This window comes from Lepidochelys kempii, chromosome 9, assembly GCF_965140285.1.
Source record: "Lepidochelys kempii isolate rLepKem1 chromosome 9, rLepKem1.hap1, whole genome shotgun sequence".
In the NCBI taxonomy this organism is placed as follows: Eukaryota; Metazoa; Chordata; order Testudines; family Cheloniidae; genus Lepidochelys; species Lepidochelys kempii.
In genome coordinates, this window is record NC_136388.1 from 65,120,899 (window position 1) to 65,148,852 (window position 27,954).

The 27,954-nt window shown below is 49.9% G+C and overlaps 2 protein-coding genes across 7 annotated transcripts; one reads left to right on the forward strand and one right to left on the reverse strand.

The window, feature by feature from the left end:
* Nucleotides 1–988: 988 nt before the first annotated feature.
* CSTF2 (cleavage stimulation factor subunit 2) lies at nucleotides 989–18,840 on the reverse strand. 2 transcript variants are annotated; one of them, XM_073360829.1, is made up of 15 exons: nucleotides 18,574–18,840; nucleotides 15,205–15,283; nucleotides 14,755–14,924; nucleotides 12,915–13,051; nucleotides 12,052–12,171; nucleotides 11,758–11,913; nucleotides 11,393–11,516; nucleotides 11,012–11,074; nucleotides 9,524–9,583; nucleotides 8,660–8,801; nucleotides 8,125–8,279; nucleotides 7,497–7,759; nucleotides 3,288–3,443; nucleotides 2,738–2,863; nucleotides 989–1,205 (listed from the first exon to the last, which is right to left on the reverse strand). In XM_073360829.1, exons 1-14 carry the CDS (start codon nucleotides 18,629–18,631, stop codon nucleotides 2,741–2,743), a joined length of 1,806 nt encoding a protein of 601 aa, XP_073216930.1. In that variant the 5' UTR covers nucleotides 18,632–18,840; the 3' UTR covers nucleotides 989–1,205; nucleotides 2,738–2,740. The 2 variants fall into 2 exon arrangements, with proteins under 2 accessions (XP_073216930.1, XP_073216932.1); XM_073360831.2 differs by lacking the exon at nucleotides 9,524–9,583 and having other exon boundaries at nucleotides 18,574–18,839.
* Nucleotides 18,660–27,813, forward strand: TYW2 (tRNA wybutosine-synthesizing protein 2). 5 transcript variants are annotated; one of them, XR_012160917.2, is made up of 9 exons: nucleotides 18,660–18,878; nucleotides 20,067–20,151; nucleotides 20,914–21,082; nucleotides 22,252–22,450; nucleotides 22,532–22,682; nucleotides 22,811–22,920; nucleotides 23,399–23,556; nucleotides 25,249–26,041; nucleotides 27,273–27,813. XR_012160917.2 is itself a non-coding variant. In XM_073360835.2 (8 exons), the coding sequence occupies exons 1-8, from the start codon at nucleotides 18,836–18,838 to the stop codon at nucleotides 25,729–25,731; spliced, it is 1,398 nt and encodes a 465-aa protein (XP_073216936.1). In that variant the 5' UTR covers nucleotides 18,660–18,835; the 3' UTR covers nucleotides 25,732–27,813. The 5 variants fall into 5 exon arrangements, 4 of the variants coding, with proteins under 4 accessions (XP_073216936.1, XP_073216937.1, XP_073216938.1 ...); XM_073360835.2 differs by having other exon boundaries at nucleotides 25,249–27,813; XM_073360836.1 differs by lacking the exon at nucleotides 18,660–18,878 and adding an exon at nucleotides 18,893–18,992 and having other exon boundaries at nucleotides 25,249–27,813.
* The last annotated feature ends 141 nt before the right edge of the window (nucleotides 27,814–27,954 follow it).

Consider the following 27,954-nt stretch of genomic DNA (forward strand, 5'->3'; position numbering starts at 1 on the left):
TAAAAAACAAAGGGTAGTAAAGTCAAATTGCCACCTTCTCTCCCATCACAGCAGTTCTGTTGGGTGACACTGTCAGCAGAACCCTTTAATATTCTGTCATCCAGTAGCCACAGCAGAAAGGTTTAACAACCCTATTCAGAGTGACTCACAGAGAGAAAACCTGCTTGAATATATCCAGAAAAGAAGAAAAACATATTACCAGGACTGGAAGATATCTTAAATGATACAGCAGCCACCTCTGATCTGCCAGCTGAGAGCAAGGGAGCTTAGCAATCCGCTATTACATTTTTCATGTCAGGACTGCTAGTGACTGAAAGATGAGCTACCCATTTCAATGGGGCCAGTTGGTGCCTGGCAAGGTCTCCAGATCAACTGAGACATTCTTGGTAACAGGACATCTTCACCTCTTGCCCCTTTCACTCCTCAAAGGCCACATGTATGAAACTCAGTAGAGCAAACATAATACAGACCCAGCCCTTTGTCCCACCACAGGGGTCAGGCTGGCCTAACTGACCATGGTCACACTCCCCAAATTACCATTTCAGTGCACCAGCCTTCTCCAGACACGCCAGTTTACTATCTCCTGCCAGAAACTGCAAGTAATAACAGCAGCATCTCATCTGTTCAGCAAATAGCAACAAGCTGCCTAGAGGGGCCATCTCTTTCTCCCTTCATCCCCTTTAGGAAGAGACATGTTAAGCACAGATCAGCCTGTAAGAAACCTCCTGTGTGGTTAAGGGAACAAGGCTGGGAAACATGGAGCTTAGTGTCTGCAGGAACCAAGTGACTAATGATCAATCCTGGAGCCGGGACACGCTGCAGCAGATGAAGGAATTCCCTGACTATACTGGAGAGAGGCCATCATGCCTGGTCAGGTGAAGGGCTCACACAAGTGACCCAGAGGCCTTTGCCATCTCTAGTGTTTCTGAGTCAGGCACAGAGAGAGGTGCCTGTTGGAGGCAGTTTCAGGTAGAGCTGTGGCCTGTACTCAAATCCTCCTCCATGTTTATTTCAAATACTGTAAAACACACACAAAACACAGAATGAAAAGTACGGGGGTTATGCTGAGTGGGAAGAAGGGGGCACCCTTCCCCTGATTGCTGCACCAGGTCAGATGGTGATGAGGTGAAGCTGCTGCCTTGGGTGCCTCCTGCATCCCACAGGTCTGGATCTTCAGGGTTGCTGCCAGGGTCACCAAGTGTCTTCTAAACCATGCAAAAATAAAGAGGGATGCTTGAGGGGAGTGCACAAGAGGGCACCAGGCCATTCTGGATTCCCAGGAGAAATAACGGAGTGTGTCCTTAAAGGCCTTGGCCCAGCCCATGGGAATTTCCCACACCACAAAGGGCAGCTCCTCAAGGACCAACCCTCCTGCATTTCCACAGCCTTGTGAAAGAAGATGCCCCTCCTTTAAAGAAATTTAGCGCAGTGGCTGCAGACGCAGGGTTTTGCTGGGCACCACTGGCCACTGTTGCTGCTCTCTCCGGGACAGCTGAATACAGGTCAACAATGCACACACGTATCCCACTGCCTGGTCTAGCCCTCAGCCTCCCATATGATATGCAACACAGAAGCGTGCCTCCCACCCAACAGCTGCAGGAGCACTCTGAGCCTCCCCTCCCGCCACAAGCAAGGAGTGAAGCCCATATACTTCCCTGGGCAGGATTAACTGCGGCCCGTCCCCTAGAGCTGTAATGACCAAACTGAGCCTGGCCTGTCTGGGGAGGCCCAAAGAACTGCGGGGAGAGCGAAAGAGCACAGGGCTACCTGAGAGTCAGCATATACAGTATGTTGACAGTAGCTTCCAGCTTCACCTGCTACCAGCCTTCATTGGGTGATACTGGGGGGGGTGTAACTAGCACCCTGCTTTACAGAAGGGAAACTAAGGCACAGAGCGTGATGTGACTGGCCCCAGGTCATACAGTGAGTCAGAGGCAAAGCGAGGCCATGCCCCATCTCTCGCTTACAGGAGTATGCGTGTTTATTGTGGAAGCTGTAAGGTCAGGGCTGGATTAGCTACAGTGCCACAAGGCTGGCCACACGGGAACAGACCAGCCTTAGCCCGGTACCTGCCTGACACAGAAATCACTGGAGATACATCAGAGAGAGGAGTGACCCTCCCTACAACACACCTAACTAGGCAACCCTATAATGCAGTGGCTCTTAACCTTTCCAGACTACTGTACCCCTGGCAGGAGTCTGATTTGTCGTGCATACCCCAAGTTTCACCTCACTTTAAAACTACTTGCTTACAAAATTAGACATTAAAATACAAGTGTCACAGCACACTAGTACTGAAAAATTGCATACTTTCTCATTTTTACCATAGAATTATAGATCAATTGGAGTATAAATACTGTACTTACATTTCCGTGTATAGAACAGTATAAACAAGTCACTGAATGAAATTTTAGTTTGTACTGACTTTGCTAGTGCTTTTTATGTAACCTATTGTAAAACTAGGCAAATACCTAGATGAGTTGATGTACTCCCGGAAGACCTCTGGGTACCCCTGGTTGAGAACCACTGCTACAACGCATGGGAGAACATGTGGCACCTAACCAGGGCAGGCCATAGGGCATCAAATTCAATGGCATGGTTAGGGGGTCTTCTCCATTTCACACTGCTCTCCGTACTTCCCCCCACCCCCTTAGTTCATATAAGCTGTCCCATTGCCTTTCTGGCTTCAGCCTCGCCCCTCCCTGGCTGTAGTAATGCGGCCTCCACCCCATCTCACCTGTTATGGAGCCCCAGTGGATTTCTGGATCTGCTCCTTTAGGATAAGGATGCTTTGCCTTTGCTCTGGAGGCAGCATGGCGATCTGGTCTGCAGTTAGCTGGAGAACCTGCATGATCAGGGCAGCCTGTGGAGAGAGGGGAGGATCTGCAACACCATGTGCAAGAGCAATTTCCCAGGAGGAAGGGCGCAGCAAAGGGTTACAGAAAAGAGGAAGTTATCCAGAGACCAGGCTGCTGGAGGGAGGGAAGGAGAAGACAGGATGAAGGCAAAGAGCAGGAGCAGTATAAACTCTCATCAATTGAAAGGACCTGGCTCACTGGCCACACCCACAGGAAAAGTTTCAAACCACCCGCCTTGCTGCTGCTTATGAACATTCTCCTGGAAAGCTGCAGGAGCATTAACTCCCCAGGCTGACTTGGCCCCAGCACAGAAACTACAAGACGCTGGAGACTCTTGCTGTGCCAGAGAGAAGGAGCGCTGAGTTCATTCCCACAGCAATAGGGTATCCAGCCTCCATCCAAACCCTGAGTTGCCCTTTGTTCACTCACCTTCTCGTGATCTTGGGGGGTGACCTGGTTCTGCCCAGGGCTAAAGCCACCTGGCTGGCCAGCTCCTTGTACCACCGCCCCTGGCATGCCTCCTGCTTGTATGCCTGCCCCTGGCATGCCACCTCCTTGTATGCCTGCCCCTGGCATGTTGGGAACCTATGGACAAAAAGAGATGGGATGACCTCGGCCCCTCTGCTCTTGTAGAACTGTGAATAGTCTGAACAGTCATGGAAAGCACAATGCACCCACTAGAATGCAAAGCAGGTAACAAGTCCCTGGCACCACGAAAGACTGATACGTATGCCCAGATGGGGGCTGAAAGTGGGGTGCCATGAGGAACAAGGAAATAGGCCCCCCAAATTCAAGAGACCTTAGTCCATGTAACCCCGGCAACAACAGCAGAAGGCCGGAGGAAGACCGGCCTTGTGGCTAACACCCTGGATTGAACTAAGGGTGGTTCAGTTCAGTTCCGAGCTCTGTCACCACACCCTTGTGATCTTAGGCAAGTCATTTAGGGCCAGACTTGAACATAAGAATGACCATACTGGGTCAGACCAAAGGTCCATCTAGCCCAGTAGCCTGTCTTCCGACAATGGCCAATGCCAGGTCCCCCAGACAGAATGAACAGAACAGGTAATCATCAAGTGATCCATCCCCTGTCGCCCATTCCTAGCTTCTGACAAACAGAGGCTTGGGACACTATCCCTGCCCATCCTGGCTAATAGCCATTGATGGACCTATCCTCCATGAACTTATCTAGTTCTTTTTTGAACCGTTATAGTCCTGGCCTTCACAACATCCTCTGGCAAGGAGTTCCACTAGTTGATTGTGCCTTGTGTGAAAAAATACTTCCTTTAGTTTGTTTTAAACATGCTGCCTATTAATTTCATTTGGTGACCCCTAGTTCTTGTGTTATGTGGAGTAAATAACACTTTGCTAGACCTCTATCATATCTACCCTTAGTCATTTCTTTTCCTAGCTGAAAAGTCCCAGTCTTATTAATCTCTCCTCATACGGCAGCCATTCCACGCCCCTAATAATTTTTGTTACCCTTTTCTGAACATTTTCCAATTCCAATATAACTTTTCTGAGATGGGGCGACCACATCTGCACGCAGTAGTCAAGACGTGGGCGTATCATGCATTTATATAGAGGCAATATGATATTTTCTATCTTATTATCTATCCCTTTCTTAATGATGCCCAGCATTCTGTTTGCTTTTTTGACTGCTGCTGCACATTGAGTGAATGTTTTCAGAGATCTATCCACAATGACTCCAAGATCTCTTTCTTGAGTGGTAACAGCTAATTTAGACCCCAGCATTTATCAACATTGAATTTCATTTGCCATTTTGTTGCCCAGTCATCCAGTTTTGAGAGATCCTTTTGTAGCTCTTCACAGTCTGCCTGGTACTTAACTATCTTTAGTAATTTTGTATCATCTGCAAATTTTGCCACCTCATTGTTTACCCCCTTTTCCAGATCATTTGTGAATAAGTTGAATAGGACTGGTCTTAGTACAGAGCCCTGGGGGACACCACTATTTACCTCTCTCCATTCTGAAAACTGATAATTTATTCCTACCCTTTGTTTCCGATCTTTTAACCAGATACCAATCCGTAAGAGGACCTTCCCTCTTATCCCATGACAGCTTACTTTGCTTAAAAGCCTTTGGTGAGGGACCTTGTCAAGGCTTTCTGAAAAACTAAGTACACTATATCCACTGGATCCCCTTGTCCACATGTGTGTTGGTCCCCTCAAAGAATTCTAGTAGATTGGTGAGGCATGATTTCCCTTTACAAAAACCATGTTGACTCTTCCCCAATAAATTATGTTCATCTATGTGTCTGACAATTTTGTTCTTTACTATAGTTTCAACCAGTTTGCCCGGTACTGAAGTCAGGCTTACTGGCCTATAATTGCTAGGGTCACCTCTGGAGCCCTTTTTTAAAAATTGGCATCACATTAGCTATCCTACAGCCAATTGGTACAGAAGCTGATTTAAATGATAGGTTAACAAATTATAGTTAGTTGTTCTGCAATTTCACATTTGAGTTCCTTCAGAACTCTTGGGTGACTACCATCTGGTTCTGGTGATGTATTACTGTTTAGTTTATCAGTTTGTTCCAAAACCTCCCCAAAAGACACCTCAATCTGGGACAGTTCCTCAGATTTGTCACCTAAAAAGAACGGCTCAGGTTTGGGAATCTCCCTCACATCCTCAGCTGTGAAGACCTAAGCAAAAAATTAATTTTGTTTCTCCACAATGGCCTTATCATCCTTGAGTGCTCCGTTAGCATCTCAATCGTCCAGTGGCCCCACTGGTTGTTTAGCAGGCTTCCTGCTTCTAATGTACTTAAACAATGTTTTGCTATTACTTTTTGAGTCTTTGGCTAGCTGTTCTTCAAATTCTTTTTTGGCCCTCCTAATAATATTTTTACACTTCATTTGCCAGCATTTGTGCTCCTTTCTATTTTCCTCACCAGGATTTAACTTCCACTTTTTAAAGGATGCCTTTTTGCCTCTCACTGCCTCTTTTACTTTGTTGTTTAGCCACGGTGTCTTTTTTTGGTCCTCTATGTTACTTTGAGGTACACGTTTAAGTTGAGCCTCTATTATGGTGTCTTTAAAAAGTTTCCAAGCAGCTTGCAGAGATTTCACTTTTGGCACTGTACCTTTTAATTTCTGTTTAATTAACTTCCTCATTTTTGAATATTCCCGCTTTCTGAAATTAAATGCTACAGTGTTGGGCTGCTGTGGTGTTTTCCCCACCACAGGGATTTTTTATTTTTATTTTTAAATTTAATTATATTATGGTCCCTATTACCAAATGGTCCAGCTATATTCACCTCTTGGACCAAATCCTATGCTCCATTTAGGACTAAATCGAGAATTGCGTCTCTTCTTGTGGGTTCCAGGACTAGCTGCTCCAAGAAGCAGTGACTTAAACTGTCAAGAAACCTTATCTCTGCATCCCGTCCTGAGGTGACATGTACCCAGTCAATATGGGGATAGCTGAAATCTCCCATTGTTATTACTGAGTTTTTTATTTTTATAGCCTCTCTAATCTCCCTGAGAATTTCACAGTCACACCATCATCCTGGTCAGGTGGTTGGTAGTATATCCCTACTGCTATAGTCTCATTATTAGAGCACGAAATTACTATCCACTGAGATTCTATGGTAAAGTTTGGTTCATTTAAGATTTTTACTTCATTTGATTCTACGCTTTCTTTCACATATAGTGCCACTCCCCCACCAGCACGACCTATTCTGTCCTTCCGACATATTTTGTACCCTGGTATTACTATGTCCCATTGATTATTGTCATTCCAAGTTTCTGTGATGCCTATTGTATCAATATCCTCATTTAATATGAGGCACTCTAGTTACTCCATATTATTATTATGACTTCTAGCATCTGAAAAAAGCACTTTAAAAACTTGTCACTTTTTAACTTGTACAGGTCTTTAGGCACCTAACTCCCACTGAAATCAATAGGACCTAAACACCTCTAAAATCTGGCCCTTAGTCTCCCTGTGCCTCAATTCTCTTTGTGGAATGGGACTGCATTCCCCTACCTCACAGCAGGGATTTGAGGAGAAACCTGTCAACAATTGTGAGGCACTTGCTATTGCCTGAGGAGTGCAGGCGAGCTGGCCTGCTCCCCAGAGGTGTTGCTCCCTGCAGAAATGTCTTGGCTCTCTCAAGCTAGCAGAGCTGGAAACATGGAAGGGGCAGAGCAAGAAGAGGAAAATGGAAAACATGCCTCCCTACCCAGTGCACCGTGGTTAGGCCTGGCAGAGGGGAGGGTAAGTCTTAGGAAGAGGCCAGTGGAGCAGAGGTAGCCTGGAGGTCCCTACGCTTTTTCCAAACCTCACTTATATGTATTAGGAGTCCCACACAAGAGAGGTCAAGAGACTGATGCAGGTTGGCACATGTCATTGCTAGGACAAGAGCCAGCAGCCCCAGGTCCCTGCAGCCCACATGGTAATACCATGGTGCTAGCTAGCAGGGGATGCCCTGACCTAGGATCCCTTAGGAGGGGGAATGCTATCAATTCCCTGAGGTTTGCTGGTAGGCCTGGTCAGTTGGTTAGCATTACAAGCGGGATGCAGGCTGTTAAAGAATTGACATCACCTAGAACCCTGCCACTAAGTGCTTGTTGTTATCTATCAGATTAAGACTAGAGAAGAAGACGCTGTGTGTACCTGTCTAGGTCCCTGAGGGCCACTTGCTCCCAAGTTAAGTGGCCCAGGTCCTTGAATTCCACCAGGCATTGGGCCCCTTGGGTTGGGGCCAGGGCCCCTGGGCTCCATGCCCCTGGGCTCCATGCCTCTCGGCTCCATGCCCCTGGGCTCCATGCCTCTCGGCTCCATGCCCCTGGGCTCCATGCCCCTGGGCTCCATGCCCCTGGGCTCCATGCCCCTGGGCTCCATCCCTCTCGGCTCCATGCCCCTGGGATCTCTTCCACCTGCAGAGAAAAAACATGCCATAAGCAAACCACTGGAAGGGAATTCTGTGTGGGAGAACATTGGGGACACACACCCACTTTTGAAAGTTAAGCCTCCTTTGGTTTAATGACTGGCAGAAAACCAAGACAGGTCAGGGATGGTGTGTGAATGGCACCTGCTTTTGGTAAATGACAAATCTGAACTTTTCCTCTCCTTGCCCTGTGTAACTACACCTCTCCCTCCTGCCAGTGTCTCCCTCCAATCCTGTGTAACTTTCCCTGCATCTCACTTCACAGCTGAACCGTCCCACCTTCACGTTTTCCTCACATCCCTGGGTAACCGGCTCCTCTCTTGGTCATTTCACGTTTCATTTATGGCCTCTCACCTCGAGCATCCATCAAAGGCCCTCTAGGTTCTCCCATCAGTGGCCTGGGTTCTCCCATTGGTCCTCCCCTCATTTCATGTGGGGGTGGACCACGATTGTCATGGCCGGGCATATGGTGCATGGGTGGACCTTGGTGTGGTGGCCCAAGGTAACCTCTGTAGAGAGAGGGGAAAAACAGAGCAGAAGGAGAAAGGTGAGAGTGTGAATCAGACACAAGCTTGGCACCGAGCAGGTGCAGTATTTTGACCACAGCACAAAGCCGGGTGCACAGAAAGTGGTGGAGTTTGGTACATAGGAATGGATGCTAATGTTTCTACCTCGCCCAGTCTGAGTGGCCACAAATACCATCTTCCCTTCCCGTTGCACAGCTGTGTGTACCTGGATCACCAGCACACATCACTCTGAGAAGCCAGCATGGGACTCAGCAGTTCACCCGGCAGGTAGTACCACTTAACCATCACTCTGACCACAAGAGGCAGGGAGTCAGAGCCTCAAAGGCTCAGACTGGACCAGAGGATGAATTACTACCACTCACCTGGGCTCCACTTCTCCAGTGACTGAGAGCAGGGTCCCTCCACGTGGGTCATTTGGAGCATCTCCCAGAAGGCCCCGGGGAGGTGGGCCGCTAGCAGGTAATGGTCCACGCTGCATAGGGGCCCTCGGGTCTGGCATGGGCACTGCCAGGGAGGCAAGCAAGGGAAATTACTGAGGTCAAGCACTGGCAAGAACAATCACACCAAAGTCCTCCTGTGAGACAGCACCACTCCTGTTGCCCCTGGCAGTGAGATGCAACTGAACCCCATCCTCAGTGCTCCCTGTAGCTCACAGACACACTGGCTTTGGACAGAGTCCACACTGCTGTCCATGATATGGCTGGAAGTGATGCACCACAAACAGGAAGGAAGTCTTCCCACAGACAACACCGCAGCTCACAGAAGCGGGTGCCCTCAGTGCTAAGTTCAGCCCTTCCTGTCCCCCACAGCGACTGCTGTGGCTTGTTGACAAAAGTCGAGAACCAAGATCACAATAACTACCAACAAGTCTGGTCACATCCAGCGTGAGTCACAAGGTCAGCTGTGAGCCTAAACAGCCCAGATCAAACCCAGTCATCCCACTTCCATAAGGTCCAAAAGCCGAGCACGAGCCTCCTCTCTCCCGTCTGTTTCCTCATGTACTGGGTTAATCTCCTACCCCTCTATGCAGAACTCTAGGCTAGTCTCTCCTCCTACACCAGGGGGCAGCTCTGCCTTTGACAAGTGCTCACTTCCACACTGGGCAGACTACACAGAGCAGTCCCACGGCCCCAAGTGAAGGGAACCCTAGTGCTGAAGTCCAGGCTTTTTCCATGCATTCCACACTGAGCCCCGTGACAAAGGGAGCTGGCAGCTGTCATGGATACCTTGAACTCGCTCGATAGATGCAGGCCTGGCAGGTCCCACGGGCGAGAGCTGCAGGTTTCCTGGGTGAGCAGCAGGAAAAGAGGGAAAAGAGCAGACACATAAATAGCGCGCGCCCGCGCACACACAGACTCACAGACAGGCCTGCCTATACCACAGACCCACCGGTGCTGCACAAACTCCTTTCCCTCAATGGAGTGAGCTCATTCCTCATAAGGCAGGCTCCCACAGAATCAGACTGCATATTTTAAAGAGATGCTACCAATCTTTCAGGCCTGGCTTTATCAGATCTTCCCAATAATGATACTGGACGGAGACCATCCAATGCCAGTCCTGTGACGAGGATGGCCTCTTCTGCATGGCTTGAAAAATCCACTCCCCTAGGCACTATTTTGCCTGGTCACTGTGTGTGGGTGGGGGTGTGGGGCGGCACACAGGGGACAGGGACCTACACCATCAAGTTCTGTTGCATTTACACTTTAATTTAAAATATATTAAATTTGTGGGCCTTACAGTTTCAGAATAACCTTCTGTAAGTGGGTGGCAGCACGAGGAGGTCAGATTGTGCCTGAGTGCACAGAGACAGCTCCACTGTTTCTGCTCAGAGCTTCCCCAAGCAGACACAGAAATTAACAAAAATCTGGTTCAGTTTCATCACTGCTATTCAAAGCCCTGCAGACAGCAGGGAAGCTGCTAAGAATTGTATCTATTTCATGTGGCTGCTTCTTGGCAAAGCTCTGAGCAACAGGGAGGCACTGGGGCTGTTCATGGGGGAGGAGGATCCAAAGGTGAAATCACAAGCCTCTCTCAGATTCAGCTGCTTTTAAGGTATGTAAAAATATGAGATCCCAAAAGGAATTTACCATGTTCTGCTAGAAGATTGAGGGAGGATATTTACTTCCCTCACATCCCACAATATGAAAGAACAGGGATCCCTTTGTTGTGATAAACTGGGGCCACTGGACAATAAGATGCCCCAACTTTAACTGTCTAACTGCATTAAATATCATTCCAAGACATTGGTGTACAACCTTCCACATATGGAGGGAGGACTACGCAAAACATCTCCATAGAAACACTCTCTGCTTTGATCACCACTCTACACACATCACTATTCTGTGCAAAAGAAAAGCTATTGCTCCCTCTCCTGGACAAACAAAAGAAAGCACAGGAGACTCAACAGTAACCAACAGCAGGCAACAGGCTGGCTCGCCCACACCTGGACATGCTAAGTACCAGAAAGAGAGTTACTGGAGAAGGCCTCACTCTCCCTGCTCACTATACACACACTCAGACAGAAGGACAGGTGCACAAAGACTCTCAGACAGGCTGAGAAAACTTTTACACATTCAGTTAGCTTGGGGGGGGATTCCCTGATCTGTCAACAACTCCCCTAGCACGTGGCCTTGAACGTCTCAACGTCCTGGCCTGGAAGTAGGGATCCCTATGACACGTTGCATCAAACATAGATTAACTGACATCTGGTTTACCTTGTCCACGTTCCAAGGGCACTGGTCCACCTCCCGGCATCCCGACCTGAGGCTGCATTCCACCTGGGAGGGAAGAGCAGAGAACTCACAACCCCTCTTTCATATTATCTGTTCCCACAGCCCTCACTATTCTGCTCCTATAAAGATGCCCCACCTTGCCACTGACAGACAGATTTCCACCTGGCCTAACAGGCTGTAGAGACAGAGTGACCCCGTCCAGTTGGCTAACCCAAGAGTTACTCCCTAGGCTTCAAATCTTCCATATGTGCAACTGCCCCTCTTAAAAACCTGCAAGAACCCCGCACTCATGGGGTATGTTGTCCCTGCAGAAGCTCTGGGCAGTTTTACAGTTTGCAGTTCAGACATGCTCAAAGAGCTCACCTCCAGGAGCCAAGGGGCCGGGGCCTGGGCCGGCTACGGAGGCTGGCATCTGTCCTGGGGCTGGCACTCCACCCTGCATAGGAGGCTGCATCAGAGGAGGAGCTCCATTTACATGCATGCCACCCTGTAGAGGGAAGAAATCGCAGTGAGAACCCTCCTCACCAACAGACACAAGCATTGTCCCCCGCACCAGGGTTGCAGGCGGAGAATCCCTTCTCATCAACATGTACACACAACACTCCCCCACACACCAGGATTTCACACTGAGAGCCCTTCTCAACAACACACACCTACATCCTCCACACGGAGATGTCACACCCTTAATGTCCATCTCAATAATGTGGGTTGAACAAACAAATTCTTACTATGGGCTGTGGCTGGGACGATGGGGGATTCTGCTGGTTCATCTGTGCATTAGGACCTGGACCAGGCCCGGGCCCGGGCCCAGGTCCAGGCCCAGGAACTGGCTGTGGGTTGCCTGGAATCAGAGGTGGAACACTGGTCTGACGATGCAGAATTTTCTAAGGGCAGAAGCAGAAGGAGAGAGAAGTTGTGCATGCACCAACTAGAAACAGCCATTCCTAGAATCCACCCACAGCCCCAACTCTCCAGACAAGTGCCCCCGTCGATCCCAGACTGAGGAGCGGGATCATACATACCAGAGCAATCTCTGGATCGACGATCCTCATCACCACTTGGGCCTGCAGCAGGGCATATGCCAGCTGAGGGTTCTGGAGCAGCATGTTCCGTGCCTCCTGAGGGCTGTTCTGCACACACAACTAAAGAGCAACACACTGATCAGAGCTCTCAATGGGCCTCGCTGCTGCTGCGCAGTATTAAGACCTTCACTGATAACTGTTGCTGCAATCCCATGGGGGCAGCGATGTTCCTGGAAATGCAGGAATGGCAACATCTCAAAGGGCAGGAGCGTTTTGCTTCGTTTGCCTGGTACGTTACACAGTGCTGGCATGGTTAATAAAACAACCAATAATGCACCTGAGAAACCCATAATGTGGACTGTCTGAAACACAGGGCAGCTAATAATGAAATCACAGAGCTCAGGCTGCTCATAAAAATGTGTCTGATCCGCATCCTATTGTCCATGATCATCTCCTCTTCTCCAGGGTCCACAGTATTAGCCAAACCACAGGAGTGCTAACAGGGCAGTAGGACACAAATAACCCACCTCCCCGCCCCAGAGCAGCTGTGGTTCCCCCAAAGTCCCTGCCTGCTTTTCACTGTCCACAACAGCGAGTCCTGCTGTTAGACCGGCTCACGTCCTCGTCCAACTTGCTTATATTCCTCATGGCAGCACCCAAGATACTGATTAACCCTCCGGACCATTCTACCCTGCAGCAGCAGTGGCACATACGAGGCATTAACAGGAGAGACAATGTCACAGAGTTGTGAGTGAGGAACTGCTGCTGCCCGGTTGCTCGTGTGATGGGGGTGTGGTTATTCTGCACTGTACAACCACGGTTGCAAGCTTGTGACTTGGTCCAGCCACTTCGCTCCCACTCACCTTCATCTGCTTCATCAGCTCAAACATCTGCTCAGGTGGCAGGCTGGCAACTGCCCTGCTGATAGACTCAGGGGCGTCTTCAGGATTTATAGGGTCTCCATATGGTGACTCTATGATAGGGGCACCTGTGCCCAGGCCTGGCAGGGATAGAGACGGGAAGATAAAGAGGAAAGGTTAAACACACAAGTGTCCTGGGAACCCTAAGCTGCTGGTCTCGGTCTCGTTTCACATCACAGGAATCGCCAGCACAATTGCTGGTGCTTTCTCACACTGACCCCTTCAGCTGAAAGGCCAGTAAGTCAAGGATGATGTAGTCACAGCTGCATCTTTACAAGCAGGAGGGAGGGAAATGTACTTTTGAAACACAGATTCAGGAGCACCATTCTGCAGTTGGAGAGTATATGGGTCAGACTAAAAGTCTGGGCTCCAAACATGCCCAGAATTCCTACTAAGTCAATTAGGAGTTGAGGGCTGTGCCATTAGAAAGATTGTTTCACACAGATCTGTAATACAGTCTCCTACATGAGCTAGGACCATACATGTCACAATAATGTGGCCATTCTTCATACACCTCTTTGTCAAATGTGGAGCTTCACTAGTCACAAAAAACAGGTAAGGGTAGGGGTTTGTCTGGTCAAGGAAATTACAATCCCCCTGAAAACTTCTACTTGCTATCTTACCTGCAGCACATCACCTATCTGTGAGCTTTTCACTGTCAACCTCACCCCGATTCGGGTGGGGGTACAGTAACTCCTCACTTAAAGTCATCCCGGTTAACGTTGTTTCGTTGCTGATCAATTAGGGAACATGGTCATTTAAAGTAACGCAATGCTCCCTTATAACATTGTTTGGCAGCTGCCTGCTTTGTCCACTGCTTGCAGAAAGAGGAGCCCTTTGCAGCTAGATGGTGGGGGCTTGGAACCAAGGTGGACTGGCAGCCCCCCCATCAGCTCCCTGCTCCCCTTACTTCCCTGTGCGGCAGCGGCCCAGCAGGCTATCAACTGCCCGCAATTCAGCTGTCCCTCCCCCCACTGCCATGTGCTGCTCCTGCCCTCTGCCTTGGAGCTGCTCCCAGGAGCCTCCTGCTTGCGTGTGTGGGGGGGGTGGGGGACGGGGGATGCTAATATCAGGGTGTCCCCCTCCCCCCTGTTCCTGCCACCCGCTTACCCTATCTCCATAGAGCAGGGGGTGGGACATGACAGGGCTCAGGATGGAGGGAACTTGCAGGCAGAAGCTGGGTCCTGATCTGGGTCAGTGTACTTAAAGAGGCAGTGCATTTGTCTCTCTCTCTCTCTCTCACACACACACAGTGTGGGCCTCTGTCTGCCATGCTGTCTTCCCTCCCTCTATTCATGCTGCCTTGAAGAGTATAAGGCTACATTAACAACAATGTGTTAACCCTTGAGGGCTCAGCTGAGTGCTAGTTCCTCATTCAGCAGTACGGCATTCTCTGGGAAATATCCCACCCTCTGACGCCACCGCCTCAACCAAGCTTCACAATCATCATTGCTGTGTACAGTATTAAATTGTTTGTTTAAAACTTATATTGTGTATACATATATATAATATAGTCTTTTGTCTGGTGAAAAAAATTTCCCTGGAACCTAACCCCCTCCCTCACCCACCCCATTTACATTAATTCTTATGGGGAAATTGGATTCGCTTAACATTGTTTCGCTCAAAGTCGCGTTTTTCAGGAACAGAACTACAACGTTAAGCAAGGAGTTACTGTACTAGATTTTGTGCCTTGGCTAGTAGATTTTTGTTACAGATTTGTAAGGCTTGTGTAGGCCAAACATTATAGTAGCATTAATCCCCTCAACCCAAAGTTCAGACTCACTCTTCAGCTCCTCCTTATTCTTCTCACTGGCTGCGTTGTCCACACGCAACGCCCTCCCGCTGAACTCACGCCCATTCAGGTTCCGCATGGCGCTGAGCGCTGTCTCCTGGTCTTGGTATTCACAAAAGCCATATCCCTTTGGTTTGCCTGTCTCCCTGTCATACACCAACCTGGATAGCAGAGCAGAAAGAATCACAGGCATTAGACGCAGTACGGAACACAGGGAGAGTATTACACAATACCACAGCATTTCCAGACTGGTAACACCATCTCCACACCCTCCGTTCCGTCTCTAACAGGAAGAAGGACCACCTCATTCAAAGCTTGTGTCTGCCAAGTATGCCTGAGACCCATCTGCTCGTGGCTAGAGTGCTGATGAGTGCAGAATCGACTACAGCTGAGATCACCTGTCTTTTTATGGGAGATGTCAAAAAGAGAAACAGTTCTCACCTGAAACTGACAACAGGTCCGACCTCTGAGAAAATGTCCTTTAGCTGCTCCTCTGTGGCTTCGTATGGAATATTCCCCACTATGGGTGAGGGGAGCAACGTATTAGTACAGACATCGAGTATCAGGAAAAACACAGGCATGAACATTTTTCCATGGAAAGACAGGAAAGAACAAAAATGAACCCAGGGATGGCAAAACCCAGAGATGGCTGTGTGAACACACACACACACAGACAAGTTTCTGGGAATCCGCTGCAGGGCTGCAGACTTTTGTGTATATACCATTCCTCCTGATACTCATGTTGGTGCAGTGTCCCATTGCTGGTACGGAATCCACGCTGGGGCACATTTTAGGACTCTGGTAATGTGCCTCAACCCAGGTACAGGTCAGGAATTGCAGGAAAGTGGGCAGTTATAATAAAGTCAATGTTTGTTAAAATAATGGTTCCCTATTACGGGCTGGATACCACCACTTATGTTTCAGGATTTTATGGATTATTCCACCAGGCTCTTCCCCACCCCAAGCTTAATAATAAGCCTCTAGTCTCCAGAATGCCAAAGCTGCCTGCCTCCCTTTCAGTTGCGCTGCCCTAACCCACCATGGAGCGTAAAGTGCTCATGAGAGTTGGATTAGGAGCAGTCCAAGAGCTCCATGAGTGTTTAGACTGTGCATAATCCAATGGGAGATAGCAGGCATTGGCTAGTACAGCTGAAGTCCAAACAGGAAGAGCTGCCTGAAAAGGTTAGAAATCACCATGTGAAAAGATCTGACCTTATTTGTCAGATGAGTGGGTCACATACGGGGTCAGTGAACCACAGAATAGTGGAGCAATACTGGCTCAAGTTCCTGCTTTCTCCCCACTTTTACTACCATGCTGGTATCAATCAGTGCAGGACATAGGTATGTACAATACAGGAACTACAGCGAGCCTGGGACACCTTCCTAACCCTTTATTAGAGGGATGGCAGGTCTCATTTCATGTTTTTTCTGCCACTCTTTTCCTATCTGTTTTAGTGAAAATATTGGTGGAATATTTGGTTTAATCAGGTTTGGTGGCTCCTTAACTCCATTTCCATTGCCTGAGGAGTATGAAGGGCCCATGCTGAGGAAGGTGAAAGGGACAGTGCCATGATTTCCCACAGCACACCAACGTGCCTCTGCATCCAGGGCCCAATCCAAAATCTACTGATGTCTATTGACTTTGGCCCGGGCCCTTAAACAGTGCAGAATAGTCATAAATGGTGTGTATACTTTTTAACTCCACTCATCACATCAATGTCCAAAGAATGTAAACGCAGAAAGGCTCTGAGGAGGATGACATGGCAGAGGCTCAGAGACAGCCTGCACCCCCCGTGAGTAGAAAAATTGGATTTCTCATAGAGGAGCAGATCACTGGTCCATCAGTTCCACTATCACTGGCCAGTACTTGACGCTTCGGAGGAATGCAACTCCTGAACCCTGTTATACACCAGACTGATTGCACACTTCTACACATCACTTGGAGGGAGGGAAGGGGGAATCCTACAGGTAGTTATTCTGTGACCTGAAGTATGTGATGCGATTACTTCATCTCAGCCTGTATAACAACCAATATCTCTTACAATTATCCAGCCCCTTTTAAAACCCCTCTACATTGTGACTCTATGACACTCCAGAGCAGCAAATCTTAGAGGCTGACTCTGTGCACCAGAAAGACATTTTCTTTAGTTTGTTCCAAGAGTACCTGCTACGACTTTGAGTGACCCATTCTTTTACATTGGGAAAGACAAAGGAGGTACTGTAATTTTCACTAACCCCTTCTAGTCATGTCTAATTCTTCCTTGTCCCGATTAAATAATCATAGCTTTTAAAAGCTTTCCATATGCATAAGCCGCTTATACAATACCAATTTATCAACATCCTTGCCTCTCTTTGGTCCATACAAACTGGATACACTACACCAAATAAAAACACACCACTGTTTGATATAATACCCACAGACAGTCTGTACCAACCCCACAATAGAGGGATGCTTATGACACATCACCATGCAGGTGACATGCATAAGTATAGAGCTGTCTGGAATATGGAAATTCCATCCCACAAAAAACTTAAGTTTCCAAGTTTTTTTCATTCCAATTCAAAACAAAAAGTCAAAATCTTGAAGTTTTTCACAAGAACTGAAATTCCCCAAAAATGGTTTTGGAAACAATGAAACATTCCCACTGCCAAGCTTCCTGCCTTGCAGATGGGCTGACTTCCCAGCTCCCTAGGATCGCTGGCTGTCTGGTGTGCCTAACTGGCAGGCTGCTAGGTTGCCTGGCTTTTAGGGGATCCCAAATTCCCTGCCAGGCAGACAACTTGGAAACTGAATAAGAAGGTTATCATTTTTCATCGTAAAATTTTTACCAGCTGTACACAAGAGGTAGTACAGCAGAAAAAAGCATCATAGACACTTGAGCGTCTTTATGCACTTGCAACACTTTAGTCACCACTTGCTCAGGGTAAGTAAAGCATCTCTAGCTTTCTAAGTCAGCTTTACAGAAAGGAACAGGTGAGTTTTAGTCTCTGAGCTGGTAGACTTTCAGGTCTGTTTTGCAAGGCTGCACTCTGTGCTTAATTTCCCTTTTACTGCCTGCCCTAGGTTTTCATGTGATGCCCAAGGCAATGTTCTCTTATGTGCTACTCCCACCTACTGCAACAGTCCCCAGGGAAGGCTTTGGGGCAGGAGATCACATTGCTATGGGCATTATCTCTCTCCAGCCTGTATTTGGTGAGTCACGGATAGCACAAACATAGGTTTGAGAAGTGTTTTATTGAGAACTCATTCTGCTCAGAAATAGGTATTGTTTATTTCTGGGGGTCCATTTCTGACACCAGCATTGTGACATCACCATGATCACTGCAGCAAGCTGCTGTGATGTCACAGAGAAAGAGAGTGTGGGCCTCTGTGGAAGCGTCCCTGGTTGTGGGGAAGGGGCAGAGAAGGGGATCTCTGCACCCAGCAGAGTAGGAGGGCTACTCTATAGGCCTCTGTCGAGGGAAAGCCCGGTGTGTGTGTGTGTGGGGGGGCGGGTCTCTGTTCCAGAGCAGTGGGTCTTAGCTGGGGTGGGAGGGCACCAGGGAAGGGGGGAACCTGGCAGAGGGAGGCTCCGGGGGGATTCCGTGCTCGGGAGAGTTGGGATGGGGGCGGATCTCGGGCGGGAGGTCCGGGAAGCCGATATAAGAGCGCGGGTGAGGCGAGGGGTCCCAGGAGCCGGGCAGGGGAGGGAGGGAGCCGGTGTGGCGGTCCCGGGCGCTGCCCCCTCCCCCCCGTGACATATCTGGGTGAGGGAGTATTGGGGTCTCTGTCCCGGGGGCGGGGGGTTTCTCTCCCCGGCTCCTCCTCACCGAACACGGAGCGCAGCGAGCGATCCACCGCGGGGTCCCGCACCGCCAGCCCCGCCATCCTTCACCCACCGCCGCTGCAGCGCTTCCAGTCCCCCCCCCGCTTCCGGCACCCTCGTGCTCCGGCTGGAAACAAGCACAGCCACTTCCGTTCCGCTCGAGCCCCGCCAAGGCTCCAGGGTGTTTCCGGACAGCGGACAGAGTCTAGCGGCGTTGGCAGGAGCGAGCTCTGCCGCCGTAACCAGGCGACCGGTCCACAGAAAAGATGGCGGCGGCAAGCACCGACCAGCAACAACGACTCCGTTCCGGTGGGAAACACTAACCCCGCGCCTGTAGTTCCGCGCACGTCTGTGCCTCGGAGTCTCCCTCGCGGGGCAGGGAGCCGCGTCCAGCCCAGAGCCAAGGGCCGGGGCAGCCAAGCAGTGAGGGGGCGGGGGGCGCGTGGCAGTGGGGTAAGGGGGAGGAGGAAGGGGGCGCGTGGCCGTGGGGTAGGAGGGTGGGCGGCAGGGGGCACCTGGCGGTGGGGCGCAGGGGCGGGAGCCAGGGGCTGGTGGCGGTGGGGAGGGTAGGAGACTGTGCTGGGGCGGATGCGAAGGATGTTGTGCGGTGGTTGGAGCAGAGGGTGATGAATTCACTGTGATTGGTAAATAAATGGCGTGGCTGCTCCTGCTTAATCCTGCTGGCACTGCTACTCTCCGTGCCCTCGAGGGAGGCAGGAAATGCGCCTCGGGGGTTGCCACTTCTCCTGGGATTCTGCAGATTGTCCCACTTGTAACAGGGTGGCCAGTCGCTGGCCCGCGAAGCACTTCCAGGGCCATGAAGCATCCTCACGTTGCCCTTCAAGCACACTCACAGAGGTGGCAGCCTCACCGGCCACACATCCATCAAAGCCCAGTCCGGTTACCACATGGGCTGTGAAATCCAGCTCAAGAGGTGCTGTAGTGCTAACAGGCAGCATTTCTCTCTGCCACCTCCCATTTTCCAAAGGGAGACTTCTGGGCATTTCTGGCGTAGGTCATGTTAATAAAGCTGCGCCCACAGCCCTGATTGGGTTGCTGGTGTGTGGTGCTCTCCTGCGACGCAGCTTTGAGGTGCACACCTAGAGCATACAGTGCTATGCAGGGCGTTGATAATGGGGATATGGAGACTTCTGCCTCCATAAAGGCAAAAATCCAGCCCATGTCAATAGTAATCAAAAGTCACCAGGATCTAATGGCTATTTGGTAGCCTGTGTGAAATGAGTTCGTTGCTCTTGATCTATCTCCTAGTATATAAGTGTCCACATCACACTCTGGTCCTGTTGTTGGCATCCTTAGCAGAGAGATCGGGGCTATAGGTTGCAGCAGTTTGCATCTTCAGTGTCTCTTTTGGGGAGAAGTTTTTGGATGCTGAGAGACATTCAGGCTGCAGCTCCCTGGAATTGCCAACCATGGGTTGAGTAGCTTTGCCTACTGCCAAGCCAGACAACTGGGTGGTGATGTTTTCTTCTCTTTTAGGTTCTGGCAAGATGGATGCAAAGAATTTGAATTCTGGTCCCATCTCTGTACTTATTACTAAGTCACAGTTTGCCCAGCGGTTCAGGTGCAGTATGGACATGCAGATTGGAGGGAGAAAGCTGAAAGACATTGTTGTACCTGTATTGAGCTGAACATGTGGTCATTAACATGGCAAAATAGAGTAAAAAAAACTTATCCTGTGGATCTGGGCTCACTTGAGTGGGAGCAGAACTCATAGTTCCAGACTAGTGCCTCACTACTAGTAATAATTTGCTTATATCAACACACAGCCCCAGCTTCAGAGCATTAGGGGCTGCAGTGGAATTCTCACTTTCACAAATGATGGACCATTTGGTTGATCTCAGCCCAATCCTTAATGGGCATTGATCTACTTCCCAAAACTAGCACATACTATAAATTGGAATGATTGCCGGTACCCATTCATAGTCAGGCCAGGGTGATGAGAGGTCAGAAATGAGATACAGAGCTTGCACAGCTGGCACTTGCCTGTACTATGGTTGCTCAAGTCAGCAATGACATCTCAAAGCCTTTACAAAGGTGGGTAGATATCATCCCCATTTTACAGAGGGGACACTGAGGCACCGAGGGATGCAGTGACTTGCCAGAGGTCACTCAGTGAGTCGTTCACAGAGCTGGGAATAAATTCAGGTCTCCTGACACTAGACCATGCAGTTTGTTACTCCAGGAGATGGTGATTTAATCAGACCAGGACTGAACAATGTGTATAGAGTATTGCTCTGCTCAGGCTTACATGAGAGGGTTGCAGAAAACCTAGAGGCCATAATGTCAGATGAATAAATACCTGAATACATCCTTGGACTTGCAGGGGGTATTTGGAGAAAGAGAGGATTCTGGATGTCTGCCATCGTGTGCAAAAGCTCCTGGATGGCACAGTGGCATTGCCTGTGCTGGGAGAGAAACTCACTGAGCAGCACCTGCAGGAGCTGCGGGAGAGCCTGCCCCCTGAGACGACATGCACACTGACGTGCATCCAGGTCAGTAAAGCACTGGCTTCCACAGTAGAATCAGGGGTAGGATTTACCGTGCCGGGCTCTTGTGCCCCATATCCCGTCTCTGCGAATGGCTGCATCCTCAGGGGTCATTGGCATGCCAACCCCTCCCATAATGCACAGTAGCCATTTGTACAATACATCACTTGAAGACAGTGAAATTCTTTCCTGACCCCTTCTGCCATCAGCTTAAGGGGAATTTGACTGAAATTCCCTGGGACTATCTTAGCCTTGCCTGGCGCTGGCAGGGAGCTCTGGAGGGCGTGGAGGCTAGGTAGAAGAGAAAGCAAGTTTCACTTTATAGTTTGATTCAGTTCCTATGTGTTTTATTTAGAGCCCAGTCCTGCCAGCTGCAGAGTGTGCTCCATTCCTGTGGAAATCAGTGAGAGATGAGGCTGTTCAGCAGCTTGCAGGAAGCACCTGGAACCTCAGGATCAGATCCCTTTTTCCTGTGAGGTTGGGAGCATGTGCTGGGATTGTCTGAGTTCAGCAATCCTGAGTTCTACTCCTCCCTAGCAGGGTTTGATTGAATTCCTAAGTCTCAATTGCGGGTCTCCTTGGCAGGGACCTCATGTGTCACTGATGGAGCAAAGACTTTCACTCTAGTGCTGTGGGAGATGGGATTGCAGGGAGCAGTAATATTCCATTTTAGCTGCTTTCCCGTGTCTGTTTGCACAGGGCTTACTAGGTGCTTCCCCCACAGCCGGCTCGGAAAACACCCAGCACCAAAAGGAATAAATTCCTGCGGCATTAAACAAGCAGACAAATTTCTCTGCTTTAAAAGGAGGAGATTGTGCCCTCCTTGCAGGGTTCCCAGGCCCATCACAGTCTCCAGGAGCTGCCAGGGCAATGGGTAACTCATTGCCTTTATTTAGAGAACAGTAGCTGCTCCAGCCTGAGGGACTTTATCTGGAGATGGTGGATGTGGCCATGGGTCCTGAAGCCCCTTCAGTCTGTTGTGGGTTAGTGCAGCCAGTACGGTGGAAGAATCACACCCGGCAAGCTGGACTTTCCAGTCCCTGGGGGAGGTAAAGGGAAATGATCCAGCACAGCAGCTGTGGTAGGGAGATTCCTCCCACACATATCCTGTCACAGGCTCTCTCCCTCCCTGCGCTATCTCAGCATCAGTTTTTTCCTTTGTGTTTCTTTCCGAGAACCCCCTTCCCTCGAAGGCAGCACGAGTCCAGTCGCCCGCCCGGAAGCTGTGCAGGGAGCTGCAGCGTTTAGTGTCAGACTCTGGGGGCAGGTGGTCAGATGAGCTGGAGGACGATCTCCCTCGTTCCTGGCAGCAGCATGGAGACCTCGTCCTGCTGAGCAAGGACAGCTTCAGGGCTGCATTGTGGAAGGAACTGGGTAAGAGAGACCTGTGGCTCTGTCTTCCAAGATGCACTGAACCAGCCTCCGCTAATCCACCTGCTTGGGGCTCTCTTCCAGGACTGGAGCTCTGGGAAACAGTTGCTTCTGCTCTGGGTGCCCGACGCATAGCCAAACAAGGGCGAATATCACCAGATGGGGTACGATCCCCCACAGTGACCCTGTTGCTGGGGCAGGATGGCTGGGTGGAGCATGTGGACAATGGAATCAGGTAGAAGGGGGGGATGGGGTAGGGGCGGAAGAAGCAGGAAGGGGCTGTCGAGCCAAGATGCCCCTAGGAAGGGGTCACTGGCCAGCCCCATGTTGGTGGCTCTCACTGGCCCTATGGTGTTTTCCCAGATACACGTTCGATGTGACCAGGTGCATGTTCTCTCCTGGAAACATCACAGAGAAGTTGCGGGTGGCGTCGCTGCCATGTGCCGGGGAAGTGCTAGTGGATCTCTATGCAGGTAACTGTCTCTGGGGTCATGGGAAAGGGCCGGCTTCCTCCTCTGAGTCTTGGGAATCATGCTCCTCTCTGTCATTCTGAGGAGTTTGCTGGGGCTCTGACCGCAGAGCCTGTGGGCCGTGGATTACTGCTCCCCATCCTCCTGTCTGGAACCACCCCCGGCCCCAGATAACATAGACTGCCCTGTAGATCACAAGAATTCAGTTCATCCCAATGTTCATTATTTGCTCAGCACTATCCATCCAGTGGCATCCTCCACCCCATGCTTGCTGTAGTATCTGTCCAGTAGCCAGAGCTGTGTGCTTAACAGCAGCTTCAGCCCCTGGCACCTTCTCCCTCTCCCCCTACGCTCTGCCAACAGCCTCAATCCAGTCGTTCTCTACTGCTGAGAATGAGGCCTTAACCCTGAGCATTTTGTTCCCGCACTGTGGATGCCTCGGGACTGTGCTGCCAGCGATGTCTGTCTCCTGTGCCCTCAGGGATTGGCTATTTCACAGTGCCATATCTGGTTCACGCCGGTGCTGCCTTTGTCCATGCCTGTGAGTGGAATCCCCATGCTGTGGAGGCCCTGAGAAAGAATCTTGAGCTGAATGGCGTGCAGGATCGATGTCAGATCCACCAAGGGGATAACAGGCAGGTGAGCAGAGAGCAACCCTTCTGCAGCTGAGGGGGCACAATGGAGTCTTAGGGAGGGGAATTCCAAGGGTACAGCCCATGCTGCTGAGACCCCCCTAAAGGGGGTGATGTGCCTCTGAACTCTAAGCCGGCTCTAGATGTCAGAGGAATTCCTTTCCCAGGAAACTGCTCTTCTCCCCCCATCCTCTCCTCTTTCTGATGTGGCAGAGTTTCTTCCCCATGGTACAAGAGATGGGAGCAAAGGTCCAAAGGGTCTGTGTGGGAGAGGTGGGCTCTGTTATGTTTGCACACTGTAGGAGACAGGGACCTGGTGCACTGAGGTCTGGTCAGACTGACTCGGTAGTTCTAGAGCTCAGAGACGAGAAGGACCTAATAGGTCTCATCTCCTGGAGGGCTTGGAGTGTGTGTTCCAGGGCGGTGTTCAGTGCCCCAAGCAATGGGACTGCACACCCTTCCCTTAGGAAACTGTAGATCTGTCTTCCTGTCAGGACTCCTGTCTGGTTAGCCAGCAGGCCCAGCTCATCCTGTTGCTCTCAGAGACATCCCCATGTGCGTCCTAAATAACTCTCACATGTCAGACACTTGCTTCTGGTTATCAGACCCCGCTACATCCTTACTAGTTGTTCTGGCCACGTCAGGCCTGACACTCAACTTCGTTATTATTATTTATGTTACCTTAGTACCTAGCAGCCCTAGCCAGGGACTGGGGCCCCCACGTGCTACTGCTGCACAAACACAGATGGTCCCTGAAACAAGGAGCCTTCAATCCATCTTGATGCCTTTCTCTGTCTGTCCGTAACACAATAACTTTTGAATGCTGCAGCCAAGCAGTTCAAATTTCAGGGAATATTCTCAGCCTCAATGTAATTGTCTGTGGATCAAAGAGCCATTTGATGGCAGCCAGTATCCTCAGCTCACCTCTGTGCAGCCTTTCAATACAGTTTAAAATGTGTCAGAATGACACAACAAAATGAGAATGGTGGGGAGAAGGAGGGCATGTGGGGGCACTTAGCCCCACGCATGGGAGACCTGGGAATGGGGGAGAAGGATGGCATGGGGGGTACCAAGTCCCTGGCATGGGGAGAATGGGAGACCCGGGAATAGGGGAGAAGGAGGGCCTGGGGGGCACACCGAGCCCCTGGCATGGGGAGAATGGGAGACCCAGGAATGGGGGAAAAGAAGGACCTGGGAGGCACACCGAGCCCCCGGACTTGGGGGAGGAGATGGCGGTGGGTTGCAGGGAGTCCCTGAAATAGAGGGGAATGGGAAGGTGGCACACAGGGAGCTTGTAGAGGAAAATGGAGGGATGCAAGGAGCATGTGCAATGAGCTCAGCCTACAGAAGCAATGATGCTAGTTAATTCTCAGGTAGGACAGGGGCTGGAGGTGGCTCTGAGGAGGTACAAGGGCAGTGGTGGAGCTTCATGGTTCTGGTGAAAACTTTATATATTACTCTCAACTCACAGTAAGAGCATGAGAGCAGTGCCCACTTTCACCCACCCCCTTCCTATGGTAGATGGCAAGAGACAGCTGTGGCAACCTTTATATACTGTTATATTCCCCTGAGGGAAAGAGAAACTTTCCATGGTCTGCAGTGCCTTGCTTGGTGTATTTTCCCCTCCCTGACATGGGGCCCTCTGTGGTGTATGTCCTTTCACCATGCCATCCTCCTCACCTCCCCGTGTCATTTCCAGCTAGAGCTGCAGGACGTGGCCAACAGGGTGAATCTGGGGCTGCTCCCCAGCTCAGAGGAGGGCTGGCCTATCGCCTGCCAGCTTTTGCGGAAGGGCACAGGGGGCATTCTCCACATCCACCAGAACGTGGAGTCCTTCCCAGCGAAGGCTCATTTGCACAGTGGCCACTTGGAGGAGCAGCAGCTGCAGCAATGTCCAGAGCAAGCTGTATCCAACAGGCAGGAGGACAGAATGGGCCAAAGGAACCGCAGGAGCCCAAAGAATGCTGACATCATGGATTCTGGGAGGGAGACCCAGGCAGCTGCGACCAGAGCTGAGTGGCAGAGGTGGGCAGAGACCACAGGAGCGCAAATCAGGGTTCTGCTTCAGCAGCTGCATGGGAAGCCTTGGAGGACAAACATTCTGCACATTGAGCCAGTGAAATCCTACGCACCCCATGTGTATCACATAGTCCTGGATCTGGAGTGCCGCCCCCTCTCTTAGTTCACAGGGGGAGAGTGGAGTGCACCCTTGAGATCCCCAGGAATGTCGCCCTCTCTGATAGCAAACACTCAGGGGGAACTCTGGGCCCAAGCCTGAGAAGTGCACAAAGCCTACACAGAGTTGAGTGCTCCCAGCTGGCACCCTGTGAACTGGTTCAGTCTGACATTGGTTTTTGCCTTTGCTCTCCTGGAACCCCTCATCTCTCCAGACTGGCGTGTAAGAGCTTGACCTGACCATCATGGTGCTCCCTGCAGCTGGTGCATTCCCTACTCTTTGTGATCTTCACTCTATTTCCATTGCCTGCAACCAGGTAAAACATTTGTTGTAAGTTTTATCTGCATGGGTCATGTCTTGCTGTTTTTCCCAGCGGGATGGCAGAGTTCTCCAGCACTCAGCTCCAAACTCTGTTCTCGCCACTGATTCCAGCAAGAGACCTGGGCATATAAACTTAGCAGAATGTCTGAGTTCAGATTCACCAGCTGAGCCAGAGAGCATCTAGTCCTGCACAGAGACTGCCACTGGTGCCAGACTGTGGGCAAATTGTGGCTCTGTGACCACTAGGGCCTAGGCTGAGCCCTTGTGATCTAATCAGAAAACGCTGAGAGCTTTTCTCGTGGTATTCATTTGTTGTGGACATGTGAAGAGCTCCAGGACGTAGTGCAGTCCCTGTGAGCTGACCTTGCTCCCTCCACTGCTGTCCTGGTCTATTCCTAATTACCACACTACAGTCCTGATCTTGCAGTGAGCCCCCGTACAGGCAGATCCCCACTGATGTAAGTGGGGCTCAGTGTGGAGCCAGTTGTGGGATCGGGCCCTATGTACTTTATCACAACAGATATGAACTTTCCCGTTTCTTAGCATCTAAGCGGGCTTGTTCATGCTTTTGTTCCAAGCCTGGATCTGAAGTTGCTATGATGTTTGCCCACAAGTTTCAGGAAGCCCAGGCAAGCAGTTCCTCTGCTACTTCCTGGGATTTTTGGCCTGTCTCTGTTTAAAATAGTGAGAAATGAATGCATGTAGTGCTACTGAAAGGTGCCAAACTGAGATCCCTGGAGACCAGAGCCTCTCCCCACAGAACAGGTGCAGAGTCGGTGCAAGATTTCCCCACCCAGCAATTCTGCCTCACTCCTGCCCTGGATGGAACATAGGAACTGCCAAACTGGGTCACGCCAGTGGTGTATTGTAGTCTCCCATCTCTAACAGTGGCCAGTGCAAGCTGCTTCGGAGGAGGGTGCAAGAAACCCTGCAGAAACCAGTTATGAAATATCCTGCCCACAATAATAATTGCTTCCTAATCCCTGTATGTTAGAGGCTGGTTTGTGCCCTGAAGCAGGAGGTCTTAAATCACTTCCAAACCTCTGCATTATTTGTAACCTTCACCATTCTAACTTGTGATGCCAATCCTTGCTGAGGTCAGTGAGATCTTGTGGCGGTGAGTTCCACAGGTGAATTGTGTAAGGTGTGGAAAAAGTATTTCCTTTTTATCAGTTTTTAATTCACCACCTTTTGCTTTCATTTTGTGTCCCCTTGTTCTTCTACAGTGAGAGAGGGTGAAGAAAAGCTCCTGACCTGCCTTCTCAATACCATTCATTGCCACCTCCTCTCCAGTGATTAATGCTAAGAGGGTAGCTGCCCATTTAATCCTTGGCCTTGATATAGAAACTGCCAAATAGGAAGCTATTTGGGATGTTGGGCTTTTCAAAGGGGCCACCTGTTCACTAGGAACTGAACTGGAACCACCACATTGATTTCACATAACCTACTGCTCAGCAGCCATGCAGTCGCAATGACTTCCAGTTACTGCTGATGGAGGCTGCAGTCAGGCTTGTGACTAAGAGGAGAAAGGCTCCGGATTTCTCTTCCAGTTGCTACTGACCTAGGCTGCAGTCAGGCCTGTGACTGAGAGGTGAAAGGCTCTGGATTAGGGCTGTTGATTAATCGCAGTTAACTCACACGATTAACGAAAAAAATTAATCGCGATTAAAAAAATTAATCACGATTAATCGCAGGTTTAGTTGCACTTAAACAATAGAATACCAATTGAAATTTATTAAATATTTTGAATGTTTTTCTACATTTTCATATATATTGTATTCTGTGTTGTAATTGGAATCAAAGTGTTTATTTTTTATTACAAATATTTGCACTGTAAAAATGATAAACAAAAGAAATAGTATTTTTCAATTCACCTTATACAAGTTCTGTAGTACAATCTCTTTGTCG